The sequence below is a fragment of the Dermacentor silvarum genome, chromosome 11 (genome assembly GCF_013339745.2).
Source record: "Dermacentor silvarum isolate Dsil-2018 chromosome 11, BIME_Dsil_1.4, whole genome shotgun sequence".
Classification (NCBI taxonomy): domain Eukaryota; kingdom Metazoa; phylum Arthropoda; class Arachnida; order Ixodida; family Ixodidae; genus Dermacentor; species Dermacentor silvarum.
The window spans coordinates 98,548,398-98,568,658 of NC_051164.1; the positions used below are offsets into that span (position 1 = coordinate 98,548,398).

The 20,261-nt window shown below is 44.9% G+C and overlaps 1 protein-coding gene across 5 annotated transcripts in view; it reads left to right on the forward strand.

Annotated features, from left to right (window-relative positions):
- Positions 1 to 6,242: 6,242 nt before the first annotated feature.
- LOC119433581 (lysine-specific demethylase 4C-like) overlaps positions 6,243 to 20,261 on the forward strand; it is a 67,394-nt gene continuing 53,375 nt past the window's right edge. For 3 of the 5 annotated variants that reach the window (XM_049659009.1, XM_037700834.2, XM_037700836.2), the window contains exons 1-8: positions 6,245 to 6,400; positions 10,316 to 10,499; positions 12,001 to 12,176; positions 14,708 to 14,831; positions 15,592 to 15,930; positions 17,435 to 17,572; positions 18,116 to 18,294; positions 19,624 to 19,924. In XM_049659009.1, coding sequence (XP_049514966.1) covers positions 10,326 to 10,499; positions 12,001 to 12,176; positions 14,708 to 14,831; positions 15,592 to 15,930; positions 17,435 to 17,572; positions 18,116 to 18,294; positions 19,624 to 19,924 — 1,431 coding nt within the window. In that variant the 5' untranslated portion in view covers positions 6,245 to 6,400; positions 10,316 to 10,325. Of the gene's footprint in view, positions 6,401 to 10,315; positions 10,500 to 12,000; positions 12,177 to 14,707; positions 14,832 to 15,591; positions 15,931 to 17,434; positions 17,573 to 18,115; positions 18,295 to 19,623; positions 19,925 to 20,261 lie in introns of all 5 variants that reach the window. The other 2 variants (XM_049659008.1, XM_049659007.1) reach the window with 1 other exon arrangement.

Consider the following 20,261-nt stretch of genomic DNA (forward strand, 5'->3'; position numbering starts at 1 on the left):
TATATATATGTTTAATTTTCACCACATTTTAAAAATTAGGCAGTTACGAAAAAGCGTTCACGAGTGAAGTGGACACACTGCAACTGTATGCTGTGCTCAGCAGTTACTGGCAGCTTGCACTGTACTAAATGTTGTTCCTCTGACACTGTATCTATGGAGGCAAATTGATTTTGCCAGTGTATACTACCCGCTCAATTTGTGCTGTGTCACCTGCCAATTCAGTTGTGGGGATTATTGCTTTGAATGACTGCAAGTCACTTATTTGCTTTCAAAGCTTCATCTAATTGTCAGGAAAATTATATTTCTCATCGCAGACTTTGATGCAAAGTATTATTTAGGGGCTGATATCTAAGGCCTAAACTGAGACGAGCACTTAGTTTTAAATCGGGTGATAACCGTACGAGATTTTTGCTCACTTCAGACATTGATATTGGTCTTGCGCTGACTGTTTATAAATGAAGGAAGGGCTTTCAAAAAAGCTAGAGATGCTGATTCTGTAGTTTATTGAGCAAAGCACATTTTGTAATGGGTTATTGGTGCTGCAACTTTTATCTGCAGGATAACTGCTCGGGCTTTGTCACTGATTATTAGCACTGATCATTGTCATGCTTGAAGCAGGTACAATGCACACTAAGGTGTCAAAACATTGAAGGAAGACAGTTACAGAAAACCTAAGGCAAACTGTGAAATATTTTTTCTGTATCTCTTGGAGATGTTTCTACCCGCCACATGTGGAAAACTGTACAAACTGGTTGAACTTACACAAAAACCTGATGGTGCACTGTGCCAACAGTATGATTGGTAGAAGAAGGGTGCTAATTTAGGCTGCTGTCTGCGCATACTCAGTTGAGGAAAAAGAAACCGTGTTTACATGACGTGAAGCAGACGACAGGGCATGAAGTAAAGGACTCGGCATGACAGCAGATGACAGGACATAAAACAGTGCTCATGCTTGTCGTCTGCAATATGTCCAGCTGTAGCCATTGTTTTTTTAAATCTTTTTTTACCAATATCTAGTGTGCTTTAATCAAAGGTTGTTGCAGTCTCGAGTTGCTGACGGTAAACGATCGACCTTATAAATGTTGTAGACTACCAGCAAAAAGTGGCATGGAAGAGGGAGCCTAAAAATTTGTTGCTGTTCTGAAAATGGCATCAGCAGTAGAGCTTTCGGCTTTGTAATCAGAAACATCCACTTAATTTAGGCCTACAAGGGCCATTTGCAACTCCAGATTCGCACACATGACTGCACAATAAGTGTTTAAGAGCTATGCCTTGTGTTGACCCTTCAGTAGTGCCCAATATTTGGTGCTTCAGGATGTGCAGTGATCAGCAATTGAAACGGTATAGTCGCAGATCGTGGCTACCGACACCTTTTGTGCCACCGGTGGGCACTGGGATTATTGGGCTGATGCATTTTTTTGCATTACATGTAAGCCCATGTGATGCATTGTGACTGCATTGAAACCCTCGGTGATCACTGAGTGCTTACTGTTGGCGCAAAAAATGGAGGCTGCCACACGATTTGAGTAGTATCGTGTTTCAATCACTGAACACTGTACAGGATGGCACAATACCAAAGGGAACGCCTAATTGGTAATAAACGACCACAAGATGCTGTAGAAGTGATAGTTCAAACATCTCTTGGCAAGTAGTTGTCATTTCGAACAATCTGTCTGTGTTACTTCATTGGTTTCAGTGCTAAAGTAAGGAGAAACTATGCTCTTAAATGTAAACCAGGCATTCTCTTTCATGTTGGCCTCGCCTCTAAACAGGCTGTGATGCATATGAGTGGTACAGCTACACGATTTCAAGAGAAGGTATAGGTTGATCAAGAGGTTGGCTCGAAGCATCACTAATGGCATATAACTGCGCTAGTCTTAGCGGTCGTACAAACTATAATTGATTGTTCTTTTGTCTTAGCGGTGATGTTTGGTTGTGATTTTGTTGGCAGCTGGTATTGAGGAAGTTCTTTTTACTGTGCTCTGAGACTTGTAAGAGTGTTGGAAATGGGTGTTTGTGGTGGTCTTTTTTGCGCTGAGCCCTGAAGCTCAAGGATTCTAAAAGCCAGGAGAGCATCTATGTCAGTGTTGTGTTTGCAGCTTACAAACATTGAGAACTATGGCTGAAAGCACTGCATTCATTCCAGCATCAGTTTGCAATTCTAAATGTTAGGGTTATTTGAAGGATGTCTCGCAGTGGCACTGGTTTAGAAAGTGCTGAGGAGTTTGTGACCACTTGGCTGTGTGGTATGTCGGCACCACATCTTGGTAATTTGTTTATCAGGACTGCTTTTTATGGCATCTTAAATTATTTTGACTACAGTAGTTTGAATGAAAAATTGCAGCACCGTTTCAATATAGGTTAAACTTATTGTGTTGTACATAGCAAACTAAACAATGAAGTACTTGCCTTAGTTTGACCTTTAGCAAAGCAACAACTTCAAATTAGTGTTAGTGTGATCTTTGCCAGATCTTTTTACGACTAACATTTCAGGTATGGCCTTATAATGCGTTTTTGTTAGCATTCTTTGTGGTGCAGTTCCTACTGTGCTTAGATTCAAGTCTAGAATCAAAGATACAGACGATAGCAAGCACATGGATTCTTCATCCTTGTATCTAGGACTGCTGGCTTCTATGGTCAGCCCAAAAATAAATTTGTTCATTCAGTGTGGTTATGCCAACTCATGTACAGGATAAGATCAATTTTATGTTGATGCAGTTGTACAGTAAACTTGTAAATAGAATTGCCCCATTCAGTCTGTCTTCTGCTTCGCAAGCATTGGTGGATGGACGTCCGTGTAATTTATCTTGTCAAAATTGCTTTCTCTTGTGTGATGATCAAATTTGTAGGAGCGCTGATGGGCGGATGAATAGATCTGTCTTTGGCAAATATGCTTCACGCACCGCTTGTACCAAAAGTGCAGAAACTGCTGTTCATAGGCACCAGGCTCTATATTGTCACATTGTCACACAACATTGTAGGGTCTGGGTGCTTCTCGACCTAAGTTCAAAGATCGACTGCGGATAGCAGGACGGATTCAAAGTAATTAACTGGCAGCACGTAACATTCGGCCACCTGCATTTCTTTTTTTTTTCACACTCGTAATGTCACATTGTCACAACAAAACTACCTTCATACTCGAGCGCTTTATGATAAGATTTGTGCAACTGCAAGTCACGGTGACAGCTTTTAGTGATCGGAAAGGTAGCTCATAATAATCAGGCACATCGTGATGTAAACTATGATGTATGTTGATGTATCGTGACAAATGTATGAGTGGAAACTGTCTTGCTGTTTGTATAAAGCATGGGAGGTTCAAATACTTAAACACACGTGCACATTATTTTTAGTAGATCTGTATCTTTCCTTATATTTGTGGCTTTCTTTCTTTTTGACGCTGCCAAGTTATTATTATACGGTGTTATTTGCCCAGCTGAATCTTTTGGAAGGTGTTTGTGTTACAGGGTCGTGTGTTGCGTGTCATTGTGAAGAATCTGTTAAGCTAGTAGATGCTTCCACCATTAGTGTGTAACAGCCATAAAATTCATGAAGGTGTTAATTTGGTTGAGTTTGGTAAATATTTGTTATTATGGCAGCATGCAGTGAAGACTGCAATGCATGGAGAAAGGATCTGCGTAGGTTTCAAGGCGTAGTTTTCTTTGTGCTGCCTTCACTGTGAAACTGTCATGTGCACGCTGAACTTTTGGAAGGTATTTTGCAAGCACATAGCCATTGGCAGAGCCCATTCACATTTTTTTTTTTTTGTATGTGTTTTGCTCAGTTTACTGCCTTTGTGAAAGGGTCCCAAAGAGGAATTTTGGAGTGGGTAAGGTGTACTGAAACCAGAACGAGACTGACATCAGGGAAACAAAGAGCTGTAGCTTGTAGTGACAGTGATCTAGCTTCCTCACAGTTTTGATAGTGTCAGTTTTCTGGGGCAAGTGTTTATGTTGCAGCTTCTCTCATGCTGATCAAACATTGGGGAAAATTTCGTCATTTACCACAGAACCTGACTTCAGCCAATTGGAGGGTTGTAGCTGCCAAAACTGAATGGCAATCTTTAATACGTAACCTCAAATTTTTTTATGGAAGAGCAAAATCACCTGTGATGTGAATTGACACCACATGGCGCTTAATAGTACACTTTCCCTGGCTTCATTTGTCCTCGAAGTCTGCTGCATGGGTTGTCACTGCAGAATTATCTTTTTTATCATCTACTTGGTCACTTGTTGGTAGGCGTGTGATTCACTATTGTCTGGTGAATTGTCATGTGATTGATGTGTGATCACTTGGTATTCTTGTTGGAATTGTGTGTTCTGTGTCGGGACAGTTCACCAGACATTACACAACTTTGTCATCTATCATTCCACTATAGTCAGCATTGTTGCAACTAGGGTGCTTCATAGCTGTTCACATGTTTCAAGTATTCGTTTACAAAAACAAAAAGAATGCACCTGTATGCAGCATTTTGCTTGCTGTGCAAACACTCTGTCGTTTGTTTTGTTATTTAACACAATACTCATCTCTATTTTTTTGGGAGTGCCGAATTTTCTATTTACATTTAATGCCTTGAACACTCATAGTGCACTGAGTGTGCTGCATTTCTTAGGCATGAATTTGTGCATGTGTTTTATGACCAGCTAATTGTAGTGCAATTTCTTTTTCCTCGACAAGATGACTTTTCTGTTTGACTTGCTGATTGTTCCGTGTTACATACATCTTTATGATACTTTAAACCTTTTGAAGTGTATATGCTTGGGTAATAACATATAATTTCATACTAAGCTTAGTATGAAACTGTAATGATACACAAATCTATATGTTAACACCACTGCTTCAAAGTCTGAGAGTGAGTTGTATAAGGTGCATTAATATTGGATAAGTTTACATTATAAAAGCTTCAATATGTGTTCCGACTTGAAAAGTTTGGTGTTGAAGCCACATTTATGTTGTATACTTGTACATTGAAGCATTTTTTGGACAGGGCTGCAGTAGCATTCTAGTGTTACACATGCGTGCAAAATATTCCACTTACACGTAGGTTACAGATAAAAGTATATGTAGATTTATATCCATGTTAATGCTGTGATAATGGCACATTACCAGTTCTGTACTTCCCTGCATCAGAGTGGGGCATTATGTCGCTTCAAGGTTGCTGTATAGTGCTTTATACATGGATATATTGTGACGGAGGGAAGAAGCAAGACGGGAAAATGTATTTACAATATGTACACGATTGACAGGATTGACAGTCAGTCAGTCACCGAAGCGTCATCTTCTTCAGCCTCAAGCTCGTGCTCCTCTTCCTCGATGCTGTGCGGAGCAGTGTAACAATATGTATCTAATTTGTGAATGTACCTGCCTAATTGCCCGATTGGTTCATGGTTAAAGCACAAAGAGTTAGTTTTGTGACTTGTAAGTGCTTCATTCAAAGCGGATCACGTGAGCGTTGCACGACAGCTTCCCCGACGCGTGTTACGCAATCCAAGTGAAAGTCACAATTCAGCGAGTCTCAAAGTGAGGTTTCTAGTACTTATAGTGTTTATTCTCTGGTTAGCCGTTAAGAATTCTATTTTTAATTTTGTTCGACGTTCCGTTCATTATCATTCATACAGAGTGCTTGATCGAGTTTGCTTTGCGTCAGTTTCACCTACTCTTGTCATTCCTTTGGTTTTTCACTTTGTTGTGTTTGTTGACTGACATTGTTTTGCTTTGTTCAGCTTTTTCATTCAGCATGAATGAAAATGCGGTAGTTGTTTTCGAACTGAATGTAACGCTGATCTGAAACACTGATATTTAATAAACAGCGTTTTGAAGAAATAGCGAAACTGGAGTTCGTCTGCTACGCGGTTATTGCTAAAGCGCGTCACACACGAAAAGACATCGTCGTTGGTGTGCTCTACATAAAGGTGAGTATAAAGCACAAGCTTTAACTTGAGCAATATTGCCAGGTTTGAACGCTGTTCACTAGTATTTGCTGAATTTCACTGGTTTTCTAGCACCGTCTTTCCCAGCGTCTGTCTGCGGAGGTGTGACTTCTCTTTTTGTATCACTCCGCCGTCGACACTTTTCTTCCCGCAAGGCTCTGCCACAAGTTATGCTTATTATATCGCTTGCTGCTCTTATAATAAAGTTACCTAAATTTATTTGTTGCTTAGAAAAATGCGCAGTCGTCTTAGATATTATTTTGCGCCGGTAGGGAAAACTAGATTAGGACCTACTTCTTCGGACGCGCAATATTTTGAAGCCGTGCTGCGATTCCAACATGGTGGTTTTTCAGTGCAAGTGGTGTGCCTGCAAGAGGAGTCCCATGTCCGGAAGAGAATATTTTACCTTGTTCGTGGTACAAACGCCCGAGTAAGTTTCACAAGGACCATCGCACAGCGGCGTCTACCGAAAGGTCAGTGTTTTTTTCAACTGCGTACGCTGTGTGTCGCGGTTTGTGCGCGAGTTTAGTGGAGTCTCTAGGCCTATCGCTTTGCTATCCGCACAGACGCGTTCCTTGTGGGCACGGGCCGCTTTTGCCGTTCGGAACCTTTTCTTTTCCGGCTCCGCGGCGTTAGTTGCAAACCGATGTTCACTTGTTCAGTGACTGCACAAGTGTCTACATGGCGCCGAAACAATTTTTGAAAGCTCGTTAGCGCGCTGTGGAGTATGGAAAGGAAAAAGCATCAACTTCGCGATCGTCGTGCGTCGGGCAGCATCAAAACGTAACCGATGCTCATTTGCCTCGTCGTCGTCTTCGGCCAACTAATTACTACTGTTGGTAAGTTCTACCTGAACTTTCGTCACCGCGTAGAGGGTTTAGTGAAGAGGGTCGTTTTTCAGTGAAGCGCGCGGTAGTTTATTTTAATCGAAAACGCGAACGCTCACAACAGCTGAGACGGAACGGTGCTTCGAGAGATGCGCCGGGATCGGTCAAGACGTCCGACGATTCGGTCGGTTTCGGCGTCGCATCGGTCGCATTGCTACGACTCGTCGTGTTCCTGGTTTGTCCTTCCAGCGATCGCAGTGTGTGTTAGAACGGGACCGTCTCTTATGTAACGGCGTCTGTTCCTTTTCTTCGACGCTGGGCAGTGTCCTCCGAACGGGCTGAAGTCCTGCCCCAGTGAAACCGAGAGAAGGCCGCAGTGGGAGGGGAGGGGGGGCGGTCGGGCATGCATGGCTTGGATCGGCCATTTTGTCCGTGTTTGTTGTGTGTATCGTTTTTTTTTTTTTTTTCTTTCGTTCGTTCGTCAGCCGTTTACGTTGTACGGCGGCGTGTGGTACCTTGTGTTGCGTTTTCTGTCCCACCCGCGAGCTGCTGTTAATCCACGTGTGCGTTTGTTTTGTTTCGTTGTGTGAGTAATTGGTCTTTTAGTATCAAAAGCAAAAAGTCAGGCGCGGCATCAACGCAGAGAGGAGGGGGTCCTTCGGGCGTTTTGTTAGTTTATTTATTTCGGTTCGCTTCATTTGCTCCGCGAGCTTTTTTCGAAGGCGGTAGCTATGGGGGGTGCATGAACAAGTGTTTTTTTTTGTTTTTTTTGTTTTTCTTTTGTGTGCATTCTTCCCTCGTGCCCGGCCGTATTGTGAGGTGTTGGGGGAGCAGTGATTCGGTCGCTCTGGTGCAATCTTTTTGTGTGTTTGTGGGAAAAAAATAGCCCCCTCGTAAACTCTCCTTCCGTAAATGAAGTACCGCTGTGCTGCCACAGATGTGGTTGTTTTTGTGGGTCCTTTTTTTTGTGTGTGAGTGTGCCAAGTGTGTTTGTTGGAGGTGGAAGCGGCGGTCCGTAGTGTGTATGTGTTCGGGTGGGTGGTTAAGGGGGGGGGGGGGGGGGGGGTTGCTGCGCTTCTGCCGTAACAGACGGTGACCTTGCGTGTTTTTTTTTTAAATAGAATTTTGTTTCCAGGGCCCGTCGGTCGTAATGTAGCGTCTTCTTTACCGCTTCCGCCGCGTGGCGAGCGTTCGAATTGGTTTTGAGAGGAATGAAGCCAGCATCAATACGTGACACTGGCAGGCTGAGAGGTGCGCGCTGAAGAAATTTAGTTGCTTAATAATTACTGGGTGAGGGACGCGCAAATTTTGCGAAGGCTAAGTCGAAACGCCTAAAACTAGCAAGAAAGTTTGGCTCTTGTTTTTCATCCCCCCCCCCCTTTTTTTTTTACGTTGAAAAAGAAATGGGGAGGGGGGGGGGAGGCGAAAGAGAAATTCTCTGTTCGTCCTGCGAACAAGGTCGCATGTCGTCCCTTGTCAAATTCCTTTTCCTTTCTCGCTTCCCCTCTGGTTTTGTGAATCGGCGCTTGTCGCACCTTCAGAACTGGCCGAGATTTATCATTCAAGGCGGCTTGTCGAATCCGTGCAGGGGGGGGGGGGGGGGGGGGGGTGCTTCTCGTGCTCGTGCACGAGAACTCTCCAGTGGCGCAGAGTTAGGCGTGAAATTATCCATCAATCCAGCGGCTTGCGCGGATGGATGGTTAAGGGCGGACGTCTTACCATCGTGCTGTGGATGATGCCAAGGCGATGCTGCTACTCGACTCGTCTGTGAGGAGAAGTCGGGGTCAACACCCGTTGTCTGATCGCGACGTGTATGCCGCAAGCCCGTGGCTGCTGCTACTATTGAATATGCCACTCGTTCTCACTATTTCGATTGGCGACTGGCTAACCGCATCTGCTGCAACCGGTGTTGCCATTCTGCATCTGTGGTGGACAGAATGGATGTGGATGCGTGTTGTTTTTGCTCCACGATCTCTTATGCCGTTGGGGTCTGCTGTTCCTTTGGAGCCGTGTTTCCACACATTTGTGTTGCCCCGACTATGGAGGGGAACTATGGAGAAGGCTCTACTTCGTAGGTTATTACGACAGCAGTACATCCTCGTTGCTAAATAAGTGGTCACATTCGGGAAGGTGGGCGGGGGTATGCAAGGAAATGCAAATGACATTAATAAAAGTGGGGACGTCGTATGTCTCCCATTGGCCTCTACCTCTAGTTAGTGTGAGCTCTGGACCGCTGCCTGCAGAATGCCAGGTGGTCCAAACACCATTCCACTGCATCAATGACCACCAATATTTCCGGTCATTGAGACTACATTTGTAGAGAACAAAATGTTTTTTGAGTAAAGAATTCTAACTAGTATGGTAGTTATTTATTTAGTAATTGGTTTCTGAGCTATCCTTGACTGAACCTTGCTACAGCCTGTCAAAAGTGCTATGATGGGTTTTGCATTAAGTAACACCCGCTCTCGAGTCAGCATTCTTGGTTGTCAAACTTGCCACATCTAAAAGTATACGTCGGGTTTTGTAGGGTTATTAAAAGTGGGCATTTAATAAAAATGTAATAAATATCAATATTGTAATATTTAAGTAAATGTCTCAACATTGCTTCCGCCTTTCAACAGCTTCAGTGCTCAACCACTGCCTACATTGAGCTCCTATCTAAATACATGGGAATTGAAATTTTTTGCTCAAAATTTACAGAACTGGTTTTGATGAGGTTTGTTGCATTTAGAAGAAAAAGTTGAAGTCTACATATTTTCAGGAGCAGACTTTTCGTATAGGTCAATTCTCTTGTAAATATTCTCAATAATTGAAAAATGTAAGTATTATGAAGCGCTAAAGGATTGCTGACATACTCTTTCTCTTTCTGTCCTCATTATTTTTATTCACTCTTTCTAAACCTTAGAAAAAAGCACTGACTAGCATGACTGCATCCTAAACAACTTCGTATAGCACTTCTGCAAACCAGTTTTGGTTTTGGCAACCAGGACGTGGACATGTCATGATACATTGGTTTCCTCTATTCCTGTGATTGCTATGGCTGCCATGTATGAGCGCATCTGGAAGAAACATGCATAGCGCTCTTGTTTATTTTTTTTCATGAGCAACACCACCATACCTAGCCCTAATGCTACACGAAATCAGGTCATCCTGCTGTGAGGTCACAGTATAATTGATGATGCCAACTATGGCATTTCCAGGCCAACTTTAATATCAACATATTTGTCTCCCAGCTTTTGTGCTTCCCAAGTGGCAGCATTTTACATTCAAGAAGCATGTGGTAGTGTTTGTACAACTTTGTAGTTCAAGGAATAAAAAGAATTACAATTCTGTATGCTGAGTATAATGGTACCTTTTAAGGTTGACAGATTTTATATATACCGTTGCTGGGATCAAAGCAGCAATTTCTGAATAGCACTTTTTGAAAACTTGTGGGAGCAGTGTTACATAGCGAGCGAAAGAACTGCAAATTTTCAGGGACCATTTGTGGTGTTTTATAGCTCACGTGTTCCATTGTTATGTTGGACCAGTCATTCAGTGAATGTTGTGATTCCTGTCCAGGAGGAGGAGGATGCTGTGCACCATGGAGAAGCCCAGCCCGGGCGGAGGTGCCACGGGGGGCACGTGCACCTCGAGCGTGCCCAAGATCATGGTGTTCCGTCCCACCTTGGAGGAGATGCAGGACTTCTCCAAGTACCTCGAGCACATGGAGTCCATGGGGGCACACAAGGCCGGCCTGGCCAAGGTGGGTGGTCGCTCTCTAAGGGGGGCTGCTGCACACGAAAGAGGACACTACTGGGGCCCCCCGAATGACGTGCCTTAGAGGGACACGGAGAAAAATTATTTGAGCCGTGTTAGTAAGTTACCCTTCTACAATACCGGGAAAAAAAGAAGTCACTCGTGCCCCGAGAAAGATGCTTTGTGGGCCAGCAGCTAGTTGTCTATTCAGACACGTACCCAGTGACGAAATCTGGCAAGGAAACATGAAACGTCGGTGAAGAGGCAAAAAAAGCTTTGCTTTTAAGAAAAAGAAAAACGACAACCTGTATTGTGTACTCAAGACAGCCAGACACAATATTATGGGCCCCACTAAGGTGCACTTTCCTGCGGTATCGTCACTTGTGGAGACCTGATGGTAAGGTGGGGCTAGCCCGGTCAGTCTCAATGTCTAAGGCCAGATAGTGATGAGTGATTGGAGATGGGGCTCTATGATGGTGTAAACACGGATGCGTAGTACATAGCCTCAGTGCACTTAACATACACCATGAGTTTGTTTCAGAGAACATTTATTTTTGTGTTAGCAGGCAATGAGGCACAGGCTGTTTGCTGTGTTTGCAGCAATTGAAGGTGCTTGCTTAAGAAATCTATTGTGCCACCCCACTTTTTAATGGCTGGAGCTAGTGTGAAGATGCGATATATCACAACTGCCAAGTGGTACGATAATAAAAGTACTTCCGTTCTGCGTATCGCCAGCAAATTCCACTTCACCCAGCATTTTTTCTTAGTAACGAACCGCTTTTAACCTGGAAACAGTTTTTAGCTTTGTAGCATTTTTTCTTAGTAACGAACCGCTTTTTAACCTGGAAACAGTTTTTAGCTTTGTAGATGAAGTGAACGTCTTAGAAATAATTTGGCCGGGTCATGTGTAGCACAGCCTCACCTTCGAGGCTGTAGCTGCAGTGACATTACTCTTTATAGAACATGCCTCTGAGCTCTCTACTTCAAGAGCCCTGTGGAGACAGTAGTTATTGTATGTCTTTATTAGATCAGTTTATCGTAGTGAAACTTTTATGCACTTTTTATTTTGTTATAAATCATTGTCATTATATTTTACGCAGTTTACAGCGACCCGTTCTTAGGCCTCTTTACAGCCACGCTACATTTATATTTGTAACTCAATTCAATCACTTCATTTATAATACAGAAACAATTCATTACCATTTGTCATGGCGCTCTTTGGCCATACTTGACCCTTCAGGACTTTAGTTAAAAAAACAATCAACCGGACATTGGTTGCTGGCATTGCAAGTTAGGACAGAACAATAGGCTGCCATAAATCTGGGGCCTGCTGCAACACATGCAGGCTTAATTGCAATCACCTTACACCACAGCAACAAGAGAGTTAGCCACTCGCTAGTGACGGACAGCAGGTGGATATGAGGACATTCTGCAGCTAGGGGTTTGGGAACATGAACATGCATGCAGTGATTGTTTGTGACCAAAGCATGTGTTACTTGTGTTACTAGATCATCCCACCTAAGGAGTGGATCCCACGCAAGGGTGGCTACGATGACATCGAGATGGATATTCCATCGCCCATCTCGCAAGTGGTGTCGGGAGGCCAGGGCCTGTACCAGCAGTACAACATCCAGAAAAAGTCCATGACTGTCAAAGAATTTCGGCGTGTGGCCCAAAGTGATCGGTGAGTGTTGATGAAAGGGTAGTTCTATAAAAGGGGTAGAGAAAGGAGGGGGCGGTCTGAAACATGTGATCTGTTGGTGGTGCGTAATTCATGGATGTCTTCTTCCTACAGCCCTCTGCCTATAGACGACTTTGCATGTGACTTGGCAGCAGTAAACCTGTGGCCCCCAAGAAACTTCTGGTCTCATGTTCTATCATTCAATTATGCAAAAAGAATAACTATGTTCTGAAGTTAGCTCATTGTATGAAACGCTCCTTCATAGGTTTTCAAATAGAAGAAAGGCTTATCATGCTCAAAGCACGTGTATTTTAATTTCCTGCGTATTACGTAGCAAAATCAATTTGTATGTTTGTGATTACCTGCTGGTGAAGACTTGCAGAGTTGCTAGGTTCTGTTTTGGCACACCACTCGCACTCTCTATTTCTGTGGTAGAAAGCGGAAGACTGCCAGGGTCCCTGTTTGTTAACAGCGAAATGGTCTATAGAAGCTGTATCGCTTATAAATTCACACGAGCAAAGGCAATAGATTTGGCATGGTTGCCTTAGTGGTTGTGGTTTGCTACTGCTGCTGAGTGCAAAGTTTAAGTCCCGATTCTTCGCCACATTCTGAAAGGGCTGCAGTGCAAAAGCCACACGTGTAGTGAGATCTCTATATGCATCAAAGGACACTGACTGTGATGAGGAAAACAACGGACAAACTTGCCGGTGTTTCCAGTTGGGCCCAGGATCCGTTTAATAATGACACGGCAGACGGGAGCTTGCTACACGAAACACAGACTTTATACAGACACGCTAAACGGTACAGACTATTTACATGCATATGTACGTGGACTAGAGTCCGCGAATCGTTTGTCCTATATAAACATGTGCCTAGCACTCACGCGCCACCACTCGCCCGTGTGCCTCGTCGTTGCGGTGCCGTCACGGTGGTTGTGACGGTGGAGCGTCGTTGTGGCTACGTCGCTGCTGTCGCGCCGCACCTTGTCGCGACGTGGAAGCAAGAGGAAAACAGCAGGCCGGTAGAATACCAGACCACTGCTGTAGCTGGCCAGTAACGCCTGGCCTGTCACGCCTCGGCTGCTATAACGTCGGGTAGGTCGGCGGACAGGTAGCTCAGGCGCCCCGGTGGCCAGCAGGAAGCACTGCACCAGGCCGCTGGTACACAAGAGAGCAGAGCCACGGGCGGGATCCACGACCAGGTCCGCACAGTAGCAGGACGCCCGGTCGCCGGTACCCGAGCCTGGAGCCGCCGTTTTGCGAGCTTGCGTTCGAAGCTGCCGCTCGCTCTCACGCTCTGCGTGCTCTCGTCGCTTCTTCGTTCGTGGCACGTGTCGTCTTATTCCATTATCATCATCACCAATGCCCTTCTTGGTGCTGCCATACAATCACCAACACTTCAAGCTGGCTTGTCACGCACTTTGTTTTGGCACCGCCACACGCCACTATCCACATCATCACACTGACGTTACAGTTAAAATTAAAAGAAAGAAGGGAAATTGGGGCAGGTCATTTAATGTGTAGTGCGCATCACCGGTAATCTGTTAGAGTAATACTCATGCCAGAAGTTGAATGTTGATGCCATTAAATTTCCAGAGCCCAAGTTATTATTGGCATCATATCTGAAGTTACTGCTGTACACGCGCTTTTAGTGACCGTAAACGCTAAAATGGTAGCTGCAGTGAATGCAATTAGTTTGACAATCTTAATACCACACACACAAAAAAATTGCAAGGTGTCTTTGAAATGACACTAAGGACTTCAATAGGCAAATTATATGTGGAATTATTTCAGTAAGAGTATGTATTCTGTGCCTGAACGAGTTGTGAGAATGCAGTACACCACAAATAGCACTAAACTTTAAAGTGCTAAGCAGCTAATGCAGTTTCTTTTTTTTTTGTGTGTGTGCCTTTGTGGCATGTGTGAAACACAATGGGTGCTATAGGAAGGGAAGCGCAGTCAAGGACGGCAGATAACTTAAGCTGGTGTGATAAAGATTACAAATTGTTCTGCAAAGGAGGGAGTTGGCTGATGAAAGACAGGTAACAAAGTTTGCTTGAAGGGAGAAGGGAAAGGCCTCTTTATCCTGCAGCAGATGTGAAATAGACTGATGGTGAGGAACGGAGCCCCAGGGGGTCGAACTTCATTTGTAGCATGCCACTCTGGCACCACTTGAGGCTAATACGTGGCCGGATGCTAAACCAAGTCAAATAATAGCAGCGGCAGTAGATGTGATTTAGTTACATGCTTAGCAGTAGTGTACCAGGCTGAGGACAGAAAAATATAGCGTGCTATAATATTGACCTTTACATTCTAAAATAAACATCCTGTCAAAGTGGTGCAACTGCTGGGTCAAGTGTGGAGTGCGTTTTTAGTTCCTTTGCATTATTTTTGAGAGCAGCACCTGTGCTGTGTTTAAGGTGGTCTTCTTCGGGGAGTCTTCGATGTTATGTCATCGGCGTTAACTTTTCATTTATATTTGTGCAAGTGTGAAGGAAAACTAAATATCTCTTGTTCCACCTGCTTCCTTCACAGTTTTAACACGCCGGCTCACTTTGACTACGAGGACTTGGAGCGCAAGTACTGGAAGAATATAGCCTTCAATGCTCCAATCTACGGTGCGGACGTGTCGGGATCCCTGTACGACCCGGGTGTCAAGGTGAGCTTGTGGCCATGTGTCTTGCTCTCTTTCTCTCTCTCATGTTTTCTTGTCGGGGGCCAGGTTCCATTCAGCACCTGTTTTTCCACGCTCTCGTAATTATCTTGACTCTAGTTGAACCCACTTCCTGCCATCCGCCCTCGCATGTTATGACCAAGGTTGGAAGAACTGTAGTTGAGTTGCACTACAGTAAGCCCAGATATAGTGAACTACTATCACATCTTCTTTTTGCCGAATTGTTGCATTTATTATAAGTGGGTTAAATTGTACAAACATAGGATTCACTTCTTGGCAGCCAATTTAACACTGTTATAACCTTCTTTACAGTTTAGCCTTGTCACACCGTTATAACAAAGTCTCATCGGACATTCAAATCATTCATTATACCTGACACATTATAAGCATATATTCATTACATGCTATCGGTGCGAAACATTTTAGGTTTACTTTATCATTTCGTATAATTCGTTATGTTGAAGTGGACTGCATGTGACTACCTGACTTCTCAGTTGCTGTGCACTGTGCAATTTGCATGCTTGTATGCGCACATTAGTTCAGCTTGAATTATCCAAGGTGGGTTACTTTATAACCGGTATTATGGCAGGTTTGTTTTATAGCAGTAGACGTGTCGCCAGCTGAAAGCTTTCAGCAAATTTGTATTCAGCGGAAAAATGTAACCAAAATTGAATTACCGAAATTTTGTAGTGTCTACTGCGCTTTGCAGCTTTCTTGACTGTCGTGTCGACGTGCCTGCATGCAGGAGTTCAACATCAACCACCTGAACACCATCCTGGACCTGGTGGGCCAGGACTACGGCATCAAGATTGAGGGTGTCAACACTGCCTACCTTTACTTTGGCATGTGGAAGACCACGTTTGCCTGGCACACAGAGGACATGGACCTGTACTCCATCAACTACCTCCACTTCGGGGCCCCCAAGTCGTGGTACTGCGTGCCCCCCGAGCACGGGCGCCGCCTTGAGCGCCTCGCGGCGGGCTTCTTCCACAACACAGCCCAGGAGTGCTCCGCCTTCCTGCGCCACAAGATGACTGTCATATCGCCCCAGGTCCTGCGCCAGTACTCGATACCTTACAACAAGGTGAGCAGCATGTTACAGGTTTTGGGGGTTCAAAGGCAACAATTGTCATCCAAGCACAGGTCAGCATACTCACTCAAGTACTCGATACCTTACAAACAAGGTGAGCAGTGTGTTACAGGTTTTTGGGCTTCAAAGGCAACAATTGTCATCCAAGCACAGGTCAGCATACTCACTCACGTGGGATAGTGTGATCGAGCGCCAAAATTTGTGATTGGGCGTGAGTGTGAACGGAATGAGTGCCGGTGAGCTTGAGTGGACGTAGAGTGAAGAGTGAGTGCTGTTAAGCGTGAGCATTAACGAAAGTCAGTGGCATGTGAGTGTGAATCTGGGCGACTGTCGGCGATGGTGAGAAGATGCGAGTACAGACTTAAGTGCTGGTGAGCTTGAGTGGACATGTGTATGAGCAGTAGTTGGTAAAGGCAAGTGAACGAAAGCAAGCATTCCAGCTACAGAGGAAAAAAAAAAAAATTGGTTTCCTGAGAACAAGGCTTTGCGGTTGACAAAAACCTTGTGCTGGGCTGGGGATTGAACCTGGGACCAGTGCCTTTCCAGGATGCTTGCTCTGCCATCTGACCTAACCAGTAGGCTGGTAGATTGCGGGATGGTGAGGGTTGATTATTTCACTCGATGTACGGGCGCAGTGAATGTGGGAAATTAGTTCTGCGGAAATGAGCTTGACCAATATAGGTTTCCCCGGAAAAAAAAGCTTCACAGTTGGAGAAAAATTTCTTCTAGTCCAGGGATTGAAGTCGGAACCAACGTCTTTTTGTGACGATTGCTAGCGGAGCGAGGGCAAATTTATTGACAATGCAAAGCACGGGGACGTACACTGAATATGGCAAATCAGCTCAGCGGAAATCTGCAGAACAAATTTGCCGAATTTTGGGCTTGCTTGCGATGCGTGATTACGACTGACTGAGAAGCAGTTGGAAATGAGTACCATTCTCATTTCTTTCAGTGTCCAAGTCTTTTCACCACACGGCTATTGGGCAGCAGCCTTAGAGGACAGTGGGGGTAGCTTATCCAGCGAGGCTCAGCGGAAATCTGCAGAAGAAATTTGCCGAATTTTGGGCTTGCTTGCGATGCGTGATTACGACTGACAGAGAAGCAGTTGGAAATGAGTACCATTCTCATTTCTTTCAGTGTCCAAGTCTTTTCACCACACGGCTAGTTGGGCAGCAGCTTCTGCCGCCTAATACATAAGTGATGAGACAGCTATCAGCTAGCTGAATGAGTTTGCACAATATCACTTTGTGAGTGTGAATAATCCTTGCAATGCACTACATATATTTTTTATGTGGTCACCAGTTCATTACTTGTGTGGCCAGCATTAGGAGCTTCAACCATGCAGTTTCTATTGCTGTACAGTGAAACAGAATAATAGCTTTTATTTTTTCCTTCATTTCAATCTTACCTTGCAAGTAGAATATGTGGTTTGAGTGTTCTTCATTTGGAACATAGTCAGTGGGGTTGTTTGAAAATGGTTGTCTTATTTGATTCATAGATAACCCAGGAGGCTGGCGAATTCATGATCACTTTTCCGTACGGATACCATGCTGGCTTCAACCACGGTTTCAACTGTGCCGAGTCCACCAACTTTGCTCTGCCTCGCTGGGTCGAGTATGGCAAGCGGGCCTCGCAGGTGAGCTAGCAACAGTTATCTGCATTTCAATTTTATTACCTTACTTGGAATCACTGTGTGCAGCAAGGGCAAAAGGGGGTAAAGGGTCATGTAATAAAAACTGCAGTTGCTGTTAGCATGAATACAAGCAGAATATGGTACTTCGTATGTTACGCGCACATGAGCTGTATTCTCTTCTGATCGCTAGAGTGACAAAAATGCTGTTGGTGCTCACAAAAACAAAGCGACTTGAAGCTAGCACTTGGGTGTTGTGTTTGACACCTTTGATCAAGCTTTCATCTGGCCTAAACAATCGGTGCAAACTGTAAAATAATGTCAAGGCAAGGTCTCTGATAGTGACTGAACAAAGAGATCAATCTAGTGTGCTGCTCATGCCTGGAAGTGTTTGAAACGCTGCCACAAGTGATCGTCACGGCTGATGGTCGTGAAAGTCGCTGAACTTGGCGTTGTTGTTTTGTGCTCCATTTCAATCCAAATGTTTTTAGAGCTTCTTGCCATGGCATGTACCCTTGACCTTGGCACGCCCCTCCTTTCCTGCTGCAGTGCCTGTGTCGGAATGACTGCGTGAAGATCAGCATGGACGTGTTTGTGAAGAAGTTCCAGCCCGATCGTTACGAGCTGTGGCTGGCTGGCCAAGACGTGGGCTGCCACCCCGAGGACCCCTCGAGTCGCGTGGCTGCCCGGCCACCTACCCACCTCGAGATGGCCATGCTGCGTTCCATGTGAGTGCGCGCCCTTATTTTCGTGTGCTGCACGGATGATTTCTTGCAAACTTTGCTTGATGAAGTGGGGAGCAGTGTTTCTTTGTACAGTATACTCTCAATACAGATATTACAAGATATGAAGTTATCCCAATAGATCAAAAAAGGCAATTAACGAATGTTTGCTGCGTCAACATGCTGTTATTTGGGGGAGGGGGGGGATGTCACCATTCCTATTTTGTTAATGCTCTTGGGCTCTTCTTTTTGTTATACAGTTAGTCCTCTATAATATAATGAAGTTGGTTAAAATCACCAATTTGCTTCATTATGCGTAGCCATATCCACACTGGAAAAAAAAGATGCATGCCAACCCGAGCTCTCCGCGAGTGGGCCCATTGGCTATCACGAGAGCAACCGGCATAGCCGCGGGTACTTTTCCCAGGGGCACGTTGCAGGGAGGCATCCTTGCGCGCCAACATGCTAGCGGCACCCCTGTCTGTATTTTCGCCCTTGGTGCGGGAGCTCTTTGATTCCCGTGCTGGCCCGGGACTAGGCCTTTGTGCACTGTTGGGTGCCGCCGGAGACAATAAATGGTTTCCACCAACTCGGGGCAATACTGTGTTCTCTTGCGTGCGCAGCGCTCGGTATCCCCTTTAGCGTCCTGAGCGCATGCGCAGCGACGCGCTAGAGTACGCGAGGCGACAGCGGACGTGGGTCCTGTGGCTTGCTAAGCTTGAACCTGCAGTGGTCGGTACTCCTGTGATACCGAGACCCCTACAATTGTTATAGCTACAATGGCGGCCGCTTTGTTGAAAACCAAATTTGCATTTCTTGCTTCACCTCTGCGTTATTTGAGTTGTGTTGTCGATTCACATTACAGCTCTATTGTGACGAGTGTGGAGCACGAAGATGCTTATTTGCTGAGTTCTTGCCAGACAATAACCCTGTGTCTAATGCTGATGCATACATTTGTCACTGGAGTTTGTACCAATATAGCCGATGACAAGTACACTTCTCTTGAGGAAAGATGCGTCACTGTGAACTAATGATGCGTATGTACATCAGTTTGCTTCTAGTTGCTGTTTTCAACACTAAGTGGCGGTGCTTGTGACGTATATAGGTTTTCCTCTTTGTATGGGCTGCTTGCTTATGAAATACGGCTGTCTACGTGCTACATTCCTTGGGAGTGTTGTGCAACTTTCATCAGTTGATGCAGTGTTCCAGATTGCAAAGAATTGCAATCTGGAACAAGTTGGTCTAGTGCCCATGTACATAGTGCCTCTCATAGATCGAATGAGCGTAGCTTCAGTTAATAAACGTGTAGCTCACACTGCTGACAATGCTGTCCAGGATCAAGTCCAAGTCTAAGCGCCACCCCGTGCTGGCCAAGGCCTGCCTCATACCTGAGGAGGATGCCGGCGACACTGATGGCACGGAGATCTATGACCCCGAGGACGACGAGGACACCAAGAAGCAGCGGCGGCCCTCCAAGGGGTCACTGTCTAAGCGCAAGCCCAAAGGGGCAGCACAGGGTGGCGACAAGACCAAGCGGGTTCGCAGGTCTCGCACCAACAGCACCAATGACGGGGATGCCTCAACCACCAAAGGGTGTGCAACCAAGCACCCCACCCAGTACAGTGGCCTGGTGCAGGTGAGGAAAAAGGGGGCTGGCTAGTATGTGTTTTCTACCGATGGGGAAGGCATCTAAACGGGTGATAGTTACAGAGTGGGATCCCTGGTGCGTCATACATACAGTCAAATCTCGTTACTATGAGCAGCACAATAACGAATTTCTCAAATTTACGAATGTGTTAAAAACTGCTACCAGGTGGCCTATATTTTAAATGTTAATATATTTCACAACAACGAATTTCAATATAGCACATATTTCAGAGAAACGTACATAATTTATTTTCTCTTTTATAATCAAGGAACATTAGTATTACGAATTTGGCTAAGGGTAACAGTGCCACAACTCTCGTGTGAAA